General features: G+C 39.8%; 1 protein-coding gene across 1 annotated transcript in view; it reads right to left on the bottom strand.

Annotated features, from left to right (window-relative positions):
* The window catches only part of col4a3 (collagen, type IV, alpha 3), a 37298-nt gene that overhangs the window by 5221 nt on the left and 15171 nt on the right, over positions 1-16906 (bottom strand). Inside the window, exons 26-48 of the mRNA XM_067365259.1 lie at positions 16777-16881; positions 10550-10644; positions 7648-7798; positions 7372-7485; positions 7113-7280; positions 6903-6992; positions 6663-6797; positions 6423-6521; positions 6256-6345; positions 6028-6167; positions 5791-5917; positions 5584-5664; positions 5310-5411; positions 5185-5232; positions 4909-5094; positions 3422-3552; positions 2433-2505; positions 2250-2321; positions 1999-2124; positions 1816-1914; positions 1181-1381; positions 866-1043; positions 605-719 (exon numbers count right to left, since the gene is read on the bottom strand). Of these exons, the coding sequence (XP_067221360.1) occupies positions 605-719; positions 866-1043; positions 1181-1381; positions 1816-1914; positions 1999-2124; positions 2250-2321; positions 2433-2505; positions 3422-3552; positions 4909-5094; positions 5185-5232; positions 5310-5411; positions 5584-5664; positions 5791-5917; positions 6028-6167; positions 6256-6345; positions 6423-6521; positions 6663-6797; positions 6903-6992; positions 7113-7280; positions 7372-7485; positions 7648-7798; positions 10550-10644; positions 16777-16881 (2726 nt within the window). The remainder of the gene's footprint in view (positions 1-604; positions 720-865; positions 1044-1180; positions 1382-1815; positions 1915-1998; positions 2125-2249; positions 2322-2432; positions 2506-3421; positions 3553-4908; positions 5095-5184; positions 5233-5309; positions 5412-5583; positions 5665-5790; positions 5918-6027; positions 6168-6255; positions 6346-6422; positions 6522-6662; positions 6798-6902; positions 6993-7112; positions 7281-7371; positions 7486-7647; positions 7799-10549; positions 10645-16776; positions 16882-16906) is intronic.

Below are 16906 nucleotides of genomic sequence, written 5' to 3'. Positions count from 1 at the left end.
TAAGCACACAGCTAAAATAATGAAGGAGTGGCTTAACAACAACTCCGTGATTGTTCTTGAATGGCCCAGCCAGAGCCCTGACTTAAACCCAATTGAGCATCTCTGGAGAGACCTAAAAATGGCTGTCCACCAACGTTTACCATCCAACCTGACAGAACTGGAGAGGATCTGCAAGGAGGAATGGCAGAGGATCCCCAAATCCAGGTGTGAAAAACTTGTTGCATCTTTCCCAAAAAGACTCATGGCTGTTTTAGATCAAAAGGGTGCTTCTACCAAATACTGAGCAAAGGGTCTGAATACTTAGGACCATGTGATTTTTCAGTTTTTCTTTTTTAATAAATTAAAAATAATTACAATTGTATTTATTCCTGTGATATTCCATCTCAGTATCTATTAAACTGACCTAGGATTTTTACATTTCTTGGAGTACAAGTTTTTGCTTTCATTTTAATTAAGAATTCTAGATGTTAATTGTTTATTTTGTCAACTTTTAGCAGTACACTAATATAAATTACCTCTAAGCTAACAAACATGGATTAAATCTTTGGTTCTGATCTTATGATGTCTTTATTGCCATACTTTGTAAATAATGGCTGCCACTTACCATTACAAAGGAATAACCTTGCCATAGTGGAAGCCATCCTGTAGGACATTTTGGGATATCAATGGTCTGGCTGTGAATTGCTATTACATTAGCTGGTGCCTCACACACAGCACACCTTTGAGTAAGAGAGAGAGAGAGAGAGTTGATCTCCTCTGTTTTTATTCATATTACTATCATATTATCTATCCACAGATGTCTTTCAGTTTAATACAAACTGACTTGCGTGACCTCCTACAGAGGGAACACAGGCTTTGTGTTTACCTGCTGATATACTGTCCCAGTGAATCACCAGAAATTAATGCCTCGTCGGCGGGCATCGGCGTGTCTGTAGACAGCCAATAGGAGTAATCATTTCGAGAGGCGTAGCGACAAGTGTCGTTATGATTACAGACCAGGAAAGGCATGGTGGAGAACACTGGCAAACAGCTTCCCAGAGTTCCTATAAACACACAAGCACACAGATTGTGAAAATCTGAATTGCTGTGCTCAGAATTGTTGTGTGTGTAAATGATTCCATTTGCATTGTGTGCATTTGTATGCGTGTTATCATATAAATGTTCTGTCTGTGTTTCATGCCTAGGTCTTGTCCATGCCCGCGGTTATTGCCGTTGATGAAGAGAAGTGAATATCCAAAGTACATATGTTTTGACCCACTAGGACAGACTGGTAGATTTGTTGTCTGGCTATGCTTGGTAAAAAAGAATCCATCATTTTTCCGTTCCCCAGGTGGACCCCGTGAGCCCTTGGCACCCACTTCGCCTGACAAACCACGAGGACCTTCGGAGGCAAAGAAGGTTTGTTTTTACATGATGGCATTTTACTTTTTCATTGGGATTTTTGGACTTCAAGTTTTAATGGATACTTAAACTGATCGCAATTAACAGTAAAGACATTTAAAAATGCAAAAAAAAAAAAAAAAAAAAAAACTATTGCAAATAAATGCTGTTCTTTTGAACTTTCTATTCAAAGAATTCAGCTTTGTCAATACATGAATAAATTACATTTTAGAAAACAGTTATTTGTAATAGCAATAATATTTAACAATATTACTAAATAAATACTGTAAACCCAGAATTGATGAGCTTAAGAGACTTCTTTCAAAAACATACAAAATCTTACCAACCTAATAATTTTGTATGGTAGTGTACAATTAGCTAAAGTTTAAATAGAAAAGTCCAAACTTCTAGGTCATTTTCATTTTTAAGACCTACCTTGTTGTCCTTGTGGGCCAGTGTTACCCCTCGGTCCAGGGCTCCCATCTGCACCTATACCTCCATCTGCACCTATACCTCCCTTCTGACCTTGTGCTCCTAAAAGGTAGGGAATTATGCAAATACAAGATGAATTCATTAAACATCAGAGAAAATTAGAGCATTGTGTTTGTGGCGTTGTACCTTTTGGACCTTGTAATCCTTTAGGTCCATGTTCTCCTGGTTCTCCTTTCTCCCCAACTTTTCCAGGCAAACCAGGCTCACCGGGGACATAGATGACCTCACTGACAACATCATCACCTTTTGGCCCTACAGTAAATAATCACAAAGAGGGGGGAAATGTTCAGGTTTGCTCGTAAAATAATATATATGACACATCAAAATGCAATGGCTTCATTTTTAATATGTTAGTATGCCAGTATATGAAAGATCACCTTTACATCCGGGAAGTCCTTTACAACCTTTTAATCCAGAAAACCCAATTGGACCACAATGTCCTTTTTGGCCTATAATAAAAGTATAGAAAAACTATTTTAAAATATTTATCAACCAGTCAATCTGTGTAGTTAATTGAAGATTTCTTTACATTAAATTCCATTTTAATTAGGATTTCTTACCAACTGGTCCAACACAACCCTCTGGCCCCATATTTCCTTTCAGACCCTTGAAACCAGGATATCCATCTCTCCCCTGAAAACATTACAGTTTATCCCATGTCTGGATCTAACAAACAAACTCCATAATTTATTCTGCCAAAAACTCTATGTGGATCAGATTCACATCAGTGCTGTTATTCTTAAATAAAACTCAAACTAAAAGTCAAACTATTAAAAATAATTTTTGGTAATTGAAATAAATCTGAAATTATATAAAATATAAATATTAGATGAAAAACTTAAACAAAATTGCCTTGGCAACTAACTAAAATAAATAATGAAAATATAAAAATAAAAGCCAATTCAAAGTATTAATAACAAAAATACTATAATAGTATATAAATTAAAATTACACTGATTCACATTTTCAAATCTTAAAGGATTAGTTCACTTTACACTTTTTGTTCGTAAGGTGGTCTGGTGGAAGATGAATATGTAAGGCGGTCTGGTGGAAGCTAGATATTTTTCTTTATAACTTGTAAAATATGGACATTTTTCTTACACAAATGGCATCGCTCCACCTCAAAAGGCCTTTATTAACCCCACGGAGACGTGTGGAGTACGTTTATGATGGATGGATGCACTTTCTTGAGCTTCAAACTCGTTGGTCCTGTTCACTGCCATTATAAAGCTTGGATATTTATTAATATAAATCCGATTGTGTTCATCAGAATAAAGAAAGTCATATACAACTAGGATGGCTTGAGGGTGAATAAAGCTTGGGGTAATTTTCATTTTAAAGTGAACTAATCCTTTAAATAGTAACTATAAATGCTTTTGAAAATAGTGGTTCTGCAGCAAACAGTCATTATTATGGAATATTTCTTCCTGGTTCTGCAGACTTAAATCTAAAAACTTAAAAAGAAACAACTTCATAAAAGCCTACAGTACATCAATAAATTGATCTAGTTGACCGGAGTTTGCATGTATCTCCTTTTGTGTCCACTTACTGGTTCACCACAAAAACCCTGATCACCAGCACAACCAGGTGGCCCCACAGGCCCCTTGGGCCCGATGCAGCCTTTATCTCCCTTTAGGCCTGGACCTGGGTCGCCAGGAGGCCCACGTGGTCCTCTGAGACCTGTATTTAAACACAGAAACAACAGAAGAGATATGATCAGTAATTAATAGCATGTTGAGAGTAATTTTCAAAAGGTTAAAGGTAATTTTCAAAATGACCTATGGATTTTTAATAATTAACTTTACCTTAAAGCTTTACCTTTTCTTCTTGAGTCTCTCCATCATTGTCCAACTTCAGTTTGAACATAAAAAGCTGAACAGTTTCTGACATTTTCAGTGAGTCTTTGTGAAGTAATTGGCGCTACTAACACTATGCGCTAACCTCTAGTCCTAACAATCTCATGTTAATCTTGAGTACCTATAGAATAGTAGTGCATCCTTCATATCTCCGAAAAGTCTTTAGTTTTATCATATTTATAAAAGATACATACACTGTACTGAGTCTTTTCGAAAACAGCTGAGCTCCTGAAGGCGTACCGTGTGAGCGGAGCTAAAGAGTGACGAGCACTCCACAGAAAAACACAAGATATTCTCCATTAATTTTAACCAATAAAAACTGATTGCTTCTATGGTTATTTTAATAACAAATATAAAGAGTGCATCGATGTCATGGGAAACATGATTATCTTTTCCTCACAACCAAAAACACACTTCTTGGGTGACATTGCTGATTTCGTGAAGTCCTGTGACCTGTATAGCGCTGCTGACAAATTCCGTAAAGCCGAACGAAGCACGTTGATGGGCGTGCTCTTCCGGGAGAAGTGCCCGTACATGGAATTCCGACCTTCTTGTCGTCACACAGGCCCATACTCGAAAAAAAGACCTTGAAGTTTATGAGGATTTGGAAGAGTATTTTTGGCACAGAAATACTCCGTCATATGTCCAGCTCATTTGGCCATGTTAAGGATGAAAATCCAACTCTTTAACAGTGTAAATAAGTCAGAATACATGAAATAGCATGTCTGTGCCTTGTCTGTGAAACTAGGGTATAGAGTGATATCTGGACATACAAAAACTCCCTACCACAATGCCAAGACTTTGCTGGTGGTTGCCATGCCATTGCAATGCAATTGCTAAGGTCTTCTGAGTGGCTTTTAGTATGTTATTGTGGTTGCTAGGGTCTTATGTGTTGTTGTTATGTCATGACTTTAGGTTTACAAAAGAACCCTTCCCCAAGTCTCTGTTTTTCTCTGTTTCTTTATCATTCACTAGGTAAAAATCAGGGTAAGTCTCCACCAGGTAAGTCTCACCACTTTGAAAAGCAATAGCACACCTCTCCTCAACAAGCTTCACATTGTGAGGTATCATTCATGTCCATAGCAAGTATAATAGGGCAAAGAATTAAAAAAAATGTTGACCCTAAGTATTATCAAAAGTAATTAGCAAGCACCACTAATAATCAAAGATGACTAATCACCTGGTGGGCCAGGTAGTCCATTAGGTCCTTGGTCCCCTTTTGGGCCATTGATACAGACACCAGGTGGACCTGGGCACCCCTGTGGCCCCATTTCTCCGGGTTTTCCGGGGGGACCAATATCTCCTGCTGGACCGCAGGGACCTGGTGGCCCGCATGGCCCTGGGATTCCAGAACAGCCTTTAGTACCTGAAATTAAACATGCACATAAAATGTAAGCATGGATAACTGATTAAGATCTGCATGTTAGAAGGGTATGCTTTCCAAGCATGGACTTGCCTTTCTCTCCGTTGACACCAGGTGGGCCAGGATCCCCATTTGTAGTGTCTAAAACAACAAAATCAAGAATGATTAATAAGAATTTTCCTTCATGTGAACGTATGTGTTTGTATGTGACATCTTACACCCTCTATCTCCTTTATCTCCAGCTGATCCTGGAATGCCATCTCTGCCTATTTCTCCCCGATGTCCTTGTGGACCGGGAGCTCCAGCAGAACCAGGAACACCTTAATAAACATAGAGATACATCACTGGAAAAGACAATAAACCAGTGGTGTGAATTCTTCATGTTTTACAGAATATGTATTCTTGATGTTGGTTACGTGTAAGTTACATTTTACATTACAAGTCAAGATACAATACAGAAGGGGATCATTTAATGCTAGATTAGGATCGTACCTGGTGGACCACAGGGCCCTTCACATCCAGGTGGACCTGGAAACCCATCTAAACCCTCATCACCAGGAGCTCCTGGAGGTCCTGACAATGTGACATTGGATAACAGGATAATGTGATGGGATGAAAATAGTTTTTTTGGAAATAATATAATCAAAAATATTTCTTTGAGTTTTGAATTAAAAGGATTAAATTTTTATAAATAAATACCTGGACCTCCTGGTACTCCAGTTTCGCCAATTTCCCCAGGAAGCCCTGGAAAACCTGGTAGCCCATTTGTCCCACATATACCCTTGTCACCATTTCCCCCTCTAACCCCTGGACAGCCTGGCTCACCCTGACAGAATAAGAAAAATAAAGCATGAGAATGGGTAGCTGGTTACAGCTGCCATAGAAGGCAAGTGCTACTTTTTTCAACAATGAGAATTGAATTATAGAAATTGATACCTTCTCACCAGGTAGTCCTGGAAGTCCTGGCCCAGGAGGGCTGGGTTCACCTCTGATCCCTTTTGGTCCATTTGGCCCTGGGTCACCAGGAGGCCCAGTCAACCCACGAAGACCAGGTAAACCTTTGAAACCTTTTACTCCTGTGACAAAAACACATTTGCATTTATGAAATGACATCAGAAGCATCATGGTGTTAAAATAAAGGTTGATGAATGTGTAAGAACTTGCCTGGAAACCCCATAACTCCTGGATCCCCAAAGTTTCCATTAAGACCCCGATTTCCTGGAAGACCATTCTGGCCAGGGTCACCAGGAGGGCCTGACAAAAAAGAAGGTTTATACATATGGACTATGTTCTAATGTGGACAACAAGGCTTTGGATTTCAGCATCTATACCTGGTGGACCAGGACCACCTGGAACTCCATTCTTCCCACATTCTCCATAATCGCCTGGGAATCCTAACTCCCCTTTAGAGCCAGGGAAACCCAAAAGCCCTAAAACACACAGAGGATGTTAAATATAATGAGAAGGGTTGCAGTTCCATCAACAGGGTTTAGGTTACAGGCAAACTGAATGTATAGATATATTAGCTTGCATATTTAACAGAAGTGGAAACCAGATGTTGAAAGGGTCACCTGGTAGGCCAGGGTCACCGGGATCCCCTGGACACATAACATTTGATGGCAGTCCCTTTGGACCACAGGTCCCAGGATCTCCTGGTTCCCCAGGTTTTCCTTTGTCACCAGGCACTCCATTCCTACCCATTAAACCTGATGAGAGTCCATAACCATCATTATAATATGATCAATTTCACTAATATCAAAGAAAAAGCACCTTAAAATCATTGCTAGATTTGTATGTGTGTATGTTTGAACCTTTTGGTCCCTGGAGCCCTGGTGGTCCAGGATTTCCATCTACTCCAGGTGGACCAAACATTCCAGGACTCCCCTGATTGCCCCGTGTACCTGAAACGAAACAAATCAGTTAGAAAAAAACTTAAACTGGTTGCTGTGTTTAAGTAAATAGTATCTGGTCATTAATTGTTTGACCAGTCTCCAAGTTCCAAAAACTTGGATGTTGAGTACCTGGAAAGCCTGGAGGACCATCCCGACCTTGGAAACCTTTTGGTCCCCGGACCCCAACCAAACCAGTCTGTCCAATTTTCCCAGGTATCCCAGGCACTCCTGCTAAACCAGGTAAACCCTGTCCACATGGTCCAATTTCACCCTGTGGCCCCTTCAGCCCTTGCAGCCCTAAAGACAATACAGTGGACACCATTGTGGTGATTTGAACAAATTGGTATCTCGATAGTGACTTTTACCATCAATTGTGGGTTTTTCTTACCAGTGGGTCCATCTAGTCCTCTGATGCCTGAGGGTCCTTCGTCACCTTTAGCTCCTGGCGAACAGCATCCTGGAACACCGGCCTCTCCTGTCAAACCATCAAGACCCTGTGCACCTGTGTGAACAGTCTGCACGTGAGAGATGGAGAGAGCAAGGAATAGACATAGAAAAGACTGTATATATAATTTTGTGTATGTGTGTGTGTATATATATTATATATTCTTTAGGGAAGAATTGTGCTTGTATAATTAAGTGCATTGGCATGGAATCTACCAACCACAGTCTCCTGGTGGTCCATCCCTTCCCCTTTGACCTGGACATCCTGTTGATCCAGGGGGGCCAGAGATTCCTGGTAGCCCAAGGCACCCTTCATCTCCTGGCAGGCCTTGCCGACCCTTGGGCCCTGGGGAGCCAAATGTTATTTCACCCTGTGGATGGAAATTAAATTTATTCTCATTCAATAAAACACAACTGTACTCATGTCATCTCAATTAAATGAGTTTTTGCTAATTTCACTGCTGAATGAGGGAAACTTTATGTCAAACACTTTGATGCAAAGTTCTGTCATCATTTAATCCAAATCTGTCTTTCTTTCTTCTGTGCCTCAAAGTCATTTTGAGTACGGTTATTTACTTTTTTAGTGCAAAAAAAGCATGTAGTGACCAGGGGCCTCATTTATAAATTTTGCGTAGATTTCATCCTAAAAGTGTACGTACGTGCAAAAAGCTAGATTCTGCGTATGCATGAAAAAAATCTGATTTATAAAACCATGCATACGCCAGAACCTGCGCACAAATCCCTTTATAAATCCCAATCAGTGGAAGATTGTGCGTACGTGCATCTCCACCCTGTCTCCCCCTCAAATCATCATAAATGGAGCTTATGATGCCTAGTTTTACTATGCATAACCTCATCTGCATATCATTTCCATGCGCGTTCCTATCCACGTGACACCATGGTTAACACCGTCAAAGGTACAAGACAGTGGAAAATATTAGATATGGACTATAAATCATCCAATATCCTCTTTATGTTTTAGAATGAATATATAAAAAAATACATAAAAATAAAATAGTATAAAATACTTGAGATAAATGTTTTAGAATAGAGCTGATTCAGACATTTCCACTGACCAAATAGTATTTTAATTGTTTTAAACAATTCTAATCAAATTTATGCAGTTTTGCTGATAAGGTGAACATATCTTTTAGGATGTTTAGAGGCTATTTTTAGTGGAAACAGATAGGCCTAATTATTTATTGCAGTGTAAATACAATTGTCTGACTTTGCGTGTAACTGAAGTATTAAAAATAAAAAAAAAAATGCAAATCTTACCATTTTCCTCAAATTATATCATTCAAATACAGTGGTAATTGTTTGAAGATGGCTTCACATAACATCAACATCCCCATGCAGCTGCGGTTGTACAGTAAGCAGTTATCATCGGACCTATTCAAACTGGACAACGGACCGTTCGACCACCCAATCCAGCAGTGTCTTCCATAATATGAAGGACAACCACCTCCAACTCAACCTTGCAAAAACGGAACTGCTTGTGATCGGTGCAAACCCAACACTTCATCACAACCTTTCAGTTCAACTTGGGTCTTCAACCATCACTCCTTCCAGGACAGCCAGAAACCTTGGAGTGGTGATGGATGATTGTCTAACCTTCACAGATCATGTTGCAGCAACGACCCGGTCCTGCAGATTTGCCTTGTACAACATCAGGAAGATTAGACCCTTCCTATCGGAACATTCCACACAAATTCTTGTCCAAGCTCTTGTTCTATCCAGACTGGACTACTGTAATGCTCTCTTGGCTGGCCTTCCAGCATGCACTGTCAAGCCTCTGAAACTAATCCAGAATGCTGCAGCAAAACTGGTCTTCAACGAACCAAAGAGAGCGCACGTCACTCCTCTCTTCATCAGTCTGCACTGGCTACCAGTAGCTGCTCGCATCCAATTCAAGGCTCTGATGTTTGCCTACAGAACGACCGCTGACTCTGCACCGCTATACCTTAACTCACTACTTCAGACTTATGCGCCCTCCAGAAACCTGCATTCTGCAAGTGAACGGCGCCTTGTGGTGCCATCACATAGGGGCACAAAATCACTCTCACGGACCTTCTCCGGGTCTGTTCCTGGTTGGTGGAATGACCTACCACGCTCTATCCGAACAGCTGAGTCTCTAGCCATTTTCAAAAAAATGCTAAAGACGTATCTTTTTCGTCAGCACTTGACCCAGTAGTAGTAGCACTTACCTTGACTAATATTCTTCTCCTATCTATCTGTGTATTTATTTAAAAAAAAAAAAAAAAATTCGCTATGAGCACTTTACTGACATAACTGTGACTTCACTCAGCACTTACATACTGTTGTTCTCATGTTGATTTGATTGATTCTACTACTCTCATTTGTAAGTCGCTTTGGATAAAAGCGTCTGCTAAATGACTAAATGTAAATGTAAATGTAAATATCGAAGTTAAGTGTGCATCACTGATCATCGTTCTCGCTAAAATATTTTGTCCAAACATATGCAGTTTAGTTTAAAGAGGAATTATTGTGCGCCTATCACACCTCGCTGTCATTAAAACAGCATGTCACAGGAAATGTGATCAAAAGTAGCACATCTACTATCTAAATTCATATCATTTTTGTTTAACTTCTGTGTAATGACTGCACAATGTAATTGCAGTACTTATCGCCATTAGTGAAAGTGTAATAATAATGTAAATGTCTATATCAAAATGAAAACTTGTCTCCACGTGAGTTTAAATCTTTTTATTATTATTATTATTATTTAAACTGTTATTGTAAACAAGCATTGTATTTATAATTAGGACGCATGATGCAATTTTAAAGTGGTTTTCCTTCATTTGCCGTCAGTCCCACAGCTCACCATCGGTGTCGCCAAACTGCCCTGTCTCCAAAATGTTCGTACGCATGGGTCAGAGTTTGCATGGAGGTGCGCAAATTCTCCCGTCAAGTTTGTTTTTATAAATCACAACTTATGCGTCGGAAGTGGCTTTGCGTACACACAAAACAGGCCCTGAAAGTGCGTACGCAAAGTTTTATAAATGAGGCCCCAGGACTGTCAAGCTCCAAAAATAACAAAAACACACTATAAAACATGATTAAACTGGTCCATTCAATTGGGCACTATATAAGTCTCTGACCTTTAGGCCTGGCATTCCCGGTGGTCCTGGAGGGCCAGGGCTACCTTCCCTTCCATAACCAGGTGGACCTGGCTTTCCTTTCACACCCTTATCACCTACAATAATGAGAAGAAATTCAGATCAGAGAGGAGTGCTAGCATTTAAAGACACCCATCCACAACATTAAAGGTGTCCCAGAACATTATTTCAAAAGATGTAATATAAGTCTAAAGTGTCCTCAGAATGTGTCTGTTAAGTTTCAGCTCAAAATACCACATAGTTTTTATTATACAATGTTTTAACTGCCTATTTTGGCATAATTAAATATGCGGTTATTCATTGCGTGTCCCCTGCTCGTGCTCCCCTCCCCCAAGTTGGCAAGAGTAGCAACTCCATAATCAGTGATGGTATTAACGGCGTTATAAATAACGCGTGTTACTAACGCAGTTACTTTTTTCAGTAACGAGTAATCAAACGAATTACTTTTTCTCCCGCTACAACGCCGTTAGCGTTACTGACAAAAAAAAAAATGCCGCGTTACTATAGTTGAGCTCACGGAAGCGGTTTTCATCCGAGTAAGCTCTCTCTCAACCATAGGACCTGCAAAGTTTTTTTCTCTGGTGTGTGCTGCGGTTAGTCATACACAAATATCATTTTAAATTGATAATAATGTATGATGCGCTGTGTGTGTCTGTCAGAGCATGCGCGCAAAGCACGAGCTCAAACCCTTTTTGATGCTTGATCGAAAATATGTGAAATGAGTTTTTTTCTAGTCGACTAGTAGTTGTTCATTTAAGCTATTAGTTGACTAATCACATTTATATTAATTTAATTTCTTAAATACTGGAGAGAATAAACCATAAGGAGCGTTTACATAATATAGGCTATATAGCACTCAAGGGCACGCATAGCCTATTGCCATAAAGAACCGGCAAAAGTAATGATTATGAGTGTGAAAAAAACAGCAAGGAGACATTTTAATTGTTTATTAATAAAGTAATGTTTTCTGAATCAGTGTCGGCTGCAAAGATGAAGTTGACATTGCTGATTCTCATTGCTAATCATCTGCTCATATGGACACGCCTAGAGAGATAACGCACATTTCATTCGGATTAGGCTATATAATCAGAGTAGCCTCTTTCTTTTCGTGTTTAATTACTTCATTTTCGTTAAAGTAGATATTTCAAGCATTCTATAGGTATAATTCTCATGTCTGCGAGGCAAGCAGCCTCTGAGTTTCGGTTCATTTAGCCTATAATATGCGCTCCAGTTCACGCGCCAGTGATCGCGCCCGCGCCTCCATGTCATTATTTTATTGTCTGCTATATTTGCTTGTTATATATTAAATCCAAGCAATTGGTTGATGAAACATTGATTAAAATTAAGATACAATTTTTACAAGACGAAATTCACTTTAAAGAGAGGCTTTCTATAAAACAAAACTTAAGGAAGTGTTTAAAATCATGTCTGACCCACTCCATGTCTCCCGATATATTTGCGCATCTTATTACTCACGCTGTTCACTTTTCATAATCGAATAAATGGATTTAAAACATAACATAGGACTATTTGAACATAAATATTAAACTACGTTCTTTAATGGCTACCAACACAGTACAGAGAAATTTCATGTCATGAGACAGGAGTCGCATCAAGAATAATTTATTCTCAGACTTATATGTAATATGGGGGCATTCAATTTACTTGGCAAATTTTTATTTTTATTATTATTATTTTTTTAAGTAACACAATAGTTACTTTCCCTGGTAATTAGTTACTTTTATAATGATGTAACTCAGTTACTAACTCTGTTACTATTTGTGAGAATTAAATAGTAACTATAACTAATTACTTTTTAAAGTAACGTGCCCAACACTGTCCATAATACATTGTATAAACAATAGAATAAGTTCACATAGCTCTCTCAAAATGGATCTTTACAAAGTGTTTGTGATGCTGCATATCAGATCATGTAAGTATGGTAATTATTTTTATGGATGTTTACATTTGATTCTGAATGAGTTTGAGGCTGTGCTCCGTGGCTAAAGGGGCTAATGCTACACTGTTGGAGAGATTTATAAAGAATGAAGATGCATTTATGAATTATACAGACTGCAAGCATTTAAAAATGAAAATAATGACATGGCTTTGGTCTCCGTGAATACAGTAAGAAATGATGGTAACTTTAACCACATTAGCAGTACATTAGCAACATGCTAACGAACATTTAGAAAGACAATTTACAAATATCACTAAAATATCATAATAACATGGATTATTATCACTCCATCTGCCATTTTCGCTATTGCCCTTGCTTGCTTACCTGCATAACGTCTGATGATTCGGCTGTGCATCTCCAGACGTTAATACTGGCTTGTCTAATGCCTCTAAAGGCTTGTGATTCGCCTATTTTTCCATGGTGTTTTTCATGCATTAGATTTACATATGAAGGAGGAAACGTTGGTGTTTGAGACTCACTGTACAGTGGTGTGAAAAAGTGCTTGCCCCCTTCCTGATTTTTAATTTTTTTGCATGTTTGTTACACTTTAATGGTTTTCATCAAACAAATTTAAATATGAATCAAAGATTACACAAGCAAACACAACATGCAGTTTTTAAATGAAGGTTTTTATTAAGAAGGGAAAACAAAATCCAAACCCACATGGTCCAGTGTGAAAAAGTGCTTGCCCCCCGCTGTTAAAACATAACTGTAGTTTATCACACCTGTGTTCAGTTTCTCTAGCCACACCCAAGAAATTCAGAAATAAATGAGAAAGAAAGTAATTGAGATCTGTCAGTCTGGAAAAGGTTATAAAGCCATTTCTAAAGCTTTGGGACTCCAGCGAACCACAGTGAGAAAACATAAAACAGTGGTGAACCTTCCTAGGAGTGGCCGGCTGACCAAAATTACCCCAAGAGCGCAGCAACGACTCATCGAAAAGGTCACAAAAGATCCCACAACAACATCCAAAGAACTGCAGGCCTCACTTGCCTCAGTTAAGGTCAATGTTCATGACTCCATCATAAGAAAGAGACTGGGCAAAATGGCCTGCATGGCAGAATTCCAAGATGAAAACCACTGCTGAGCAAAAAGAACAAAGGCTTGTCTCTGTTTTGCCAGAAAACATCTTAATGATCCCCAAGACTTTAAAATACTAAAATAAGGGAAAGCATTTTAGAAAAAGAACACCATACCAACAGTAAAATGGGGCTGTTTTGCTGCTTCAGGACTTGGAAGACTTGCTGTCATAAGTGGAACCATGAATTCTGCTGTCTACCAAAAAAATAAAAAAAAGGACAATGTCCGGCCATCTGTTCGTGACCTCAAGCTGAAGTGAACTTGGGTTCTGGAGCAGAACAATGATCCAAAACACACCAACAAGTCCACCTCTGAATGGCTGAAGAAAAATGAAGACTTTGGAGTGGCCTAGTCAAAGTCATTACCTCAATCCTGTTGAAATGCTGTGGCATGACCTAAAAAAAGGCGGTTCATGCTCGAAAACCCTCCAATGTAGTTGACTTACAACAATTCTGCAAAGAAGAGTGGGCCAAATTTCCACAGCACTGTAACAGACTCATTGCAAGTTATTGCAAACGCTTGATTGCAGTTGTTGCTGCTAAGGGTGACCCAACCATTTATTAACTTTAGTGGGCAAGCACTTTTTCACACAGGGCCATGTGGGTTAGGATTTTGTTTTCCCTTCTTAATAAAAACCTTCATTTAAAAACTGCATGTTGTGTTTGCTTGTGTTATCTTTGATTCATATTTAAATTTGTTTGATGATCTGAAACATTAAAGTGTGACAAACCTGCAAAAAAAGAAACAAATCAGGAAGGGTGCAAGCACTTTTTCACACCACTGTATGTCATTTCCATGTACTGAACTCTAATTACCGTAAAACTTCAAATAGTAGCCGAGTCCCAAATAGACGCCTGTCTCTTTTAAACGCCTGGTGTGACGACAGGTTTGGGTAAATAAAGGCCGGTCTCAAATAGAGGCCTGGTCTGTTTTTTTAGTATCGGGTTGTATTTGATCTTCTCAAACCCGTCAGATCGTCTGTTCTATGTTTTGATTAGATTTCACGTGACAGACACAACAACAGTTCATGAACGACTCATCACTATGGCAACATAAAAAAAGAGGTTAACGAACTTTCTTTTAGTCTTCAGTTTTTCTTAATTCTCTCAATACCACCATGGAGACAAAAAGAAAAAAGTATGATTTGACATTTAAGCTGACAGTTGTCAAATTTGCCGAACAAAATTCGGGAGAAGCAGCGGCAAGACATTTCTCGGTTGATCCAAAGAGAGTGCGAGAATGGCGTAAAAATAAAGCTGAACTGCAACGTCTGTCCGAGGAAGACGACAAAAGGGCCAGACTGCGAGGTGGAGGGAGGAAGAAGGCCAGTGAAGAGCTGGAGGTGAGCGTGTGTGAGTGGATCCACAGCATGCGGGCAAAGCATCTCAGAGTCTCACGTAAAATGATCAGGGCCAAGGCAAAAGAAGTGTATGCAACAGTGAGTGACGGCAGGGATGAGGAGAGTTTTACTGCGAGCGCTGGCTGGCTGGACAAATTCCTGAGGCGCAACGACTTTTCAGTCAGAAGACGCACAACTGTGGCCCAGAAAGACGCCAAGCACTTCACTGAGAAACTGGTAAATTTTGTCACATATACAACGCGGATTATTAAGGCAAAGAAAATACAACCGAAAAACATTATAGCCATGGACGAAACAGCGGTGTGGTTTGATATGGTGGGCTCTACAACGGTGGATGCAAGAGGTGCACGCAGTGTTCCACTGAAAACCACAGGCCATGAGAAGAGCCACTTAACTGTGGTGTTGGCTGCGAAAGCAGACGGGACCAAATTGAAACCGTACATTGTCTTCAAAGGGGGGATCAAGGAGGTGAAATTAATGCAAAATATCAGTGGGGTGGTGGTGGCCACGTCCAAAAATGGATGGATGAACGAGGAGCTGACTGCAGACTGGCTTCAGAGAGTGGTGGGAAAGCTCAACTTCGCCCCTCGTCTCCTAGCCTGGGATTCATATCGCTGTCATATCAGCGCAGCGACCAAAGCTGAGCTCAAAAGGGGCTACAACATAACCACGGCTGTGATACCCGGTGGCTGTACAAAGTACATACAGGCCCCTGACGTTGTATGGAACCAACCATTCAAAGCCAGCCTGCATGAGTCCTATGACAACTGGATGGCAGGGGATGTGGACAAAGAGTACACAGCTGGAGGAAATATGAGGGCCCCAGCTCGTCGCTTGTTGGTTTCCTGGGTACTTCAAGCGTGGGAAAAGCTGGATACGGAGCGGCTGAAAAATTCCTTTAAGGTATGCTTGCGCGCGCGTGTGTGTGCGAGGGAGAATGAGGAGATAATATATTTCATTAACTTCGGGATGTTATCCTTAGGTATGTGGCCTGACAGTAGCTTCTGATGGAAGTGAGGATCACCTTATCCATTGTTTCAAAGAGGGAGAGCCGTGCGCATCTGGGCGAGAGCTGTTAGTGCAAGCAAGGCCGGCAGAGTTAGCGGAGGCTGGAGAGGGAGAAGTGGAGGAGAGCGACGTGGAGGAGGAATTCGCCAATGAACTTGTAATTGAGGATCGCGGGGATGATGATAGTGATGAATAGAGTAATTTTCTATCACATGATTGCAGTTGTTTTACAGGGTAGCCTTCATTCTTTATTGTTGATATGTTTCGGGCAAAAAGTTCATATGCTCGATGGATTTTAGCGGTAACTTATATTGTTCTGCCCATTGCTGTCACATCGTTTCGTTTTTTTTTTTTTTTTTTTTGTTGTTGTTTGTTTGTTTTTATGCTGCCAATAGCCAAAGACATTTCTTACATTAAATGATTTGTTAAACACATTAAAATTAATTATAAATAAAACGTAATATAATGTGGTAACCTCCTACTGTCATGCTTGAACATCTCAACACTAAATTAAAGGCCTGTCTCTTATAGACGCCTGTCTCAAATACAAGCCGGTGCAGTTCGGCGATTTGGGTAAATAGAAGCCTGGGCTATTATTTGAAGTTTTTTACGGTATTTAACTATGCCAAGGTAAATTCAATTTTCAATTCTAGGGCACCTTTAAACAGCCAAGGAAAAACCGGATGCAAAACCATAATTTTGAATCTTATTTTGAAACTAAGGAATGCAGTTTATAGGGTTAGCAGAAACAAACTTTGCTGTTATGTTGGCTTATTTTATTTGTTTAAGTTTCTCACCCACCTTTGGGACCAGTAAGTCCAGGAACTCCTGGCATTGACAGTCCTTTCTCTCCTTTTAACCCGCACAATCCCGGGAATCCTTGAACCCCAGCACAACCTTCATTACCTAAAACATACAGTACATTAATGCA

Source organism: Chanodichthys erythropterus, chromosome 17, assembly GCF_024489055.1.
Source record: "Chanodichthys erythropterus isolate Z2021 chromosome 17, ASM2448905v1, whole genome shotgun sequence".
NCBI lineage: Eukaryota > Metazoa > Chordata > Actinopteri > Cypriniformes > Xenocyprididae > Chanodichthys > Chanodichthys erythropterus.
This window is presented reverse-complemented; position numbering and strand designations above follow the sequence as displayed.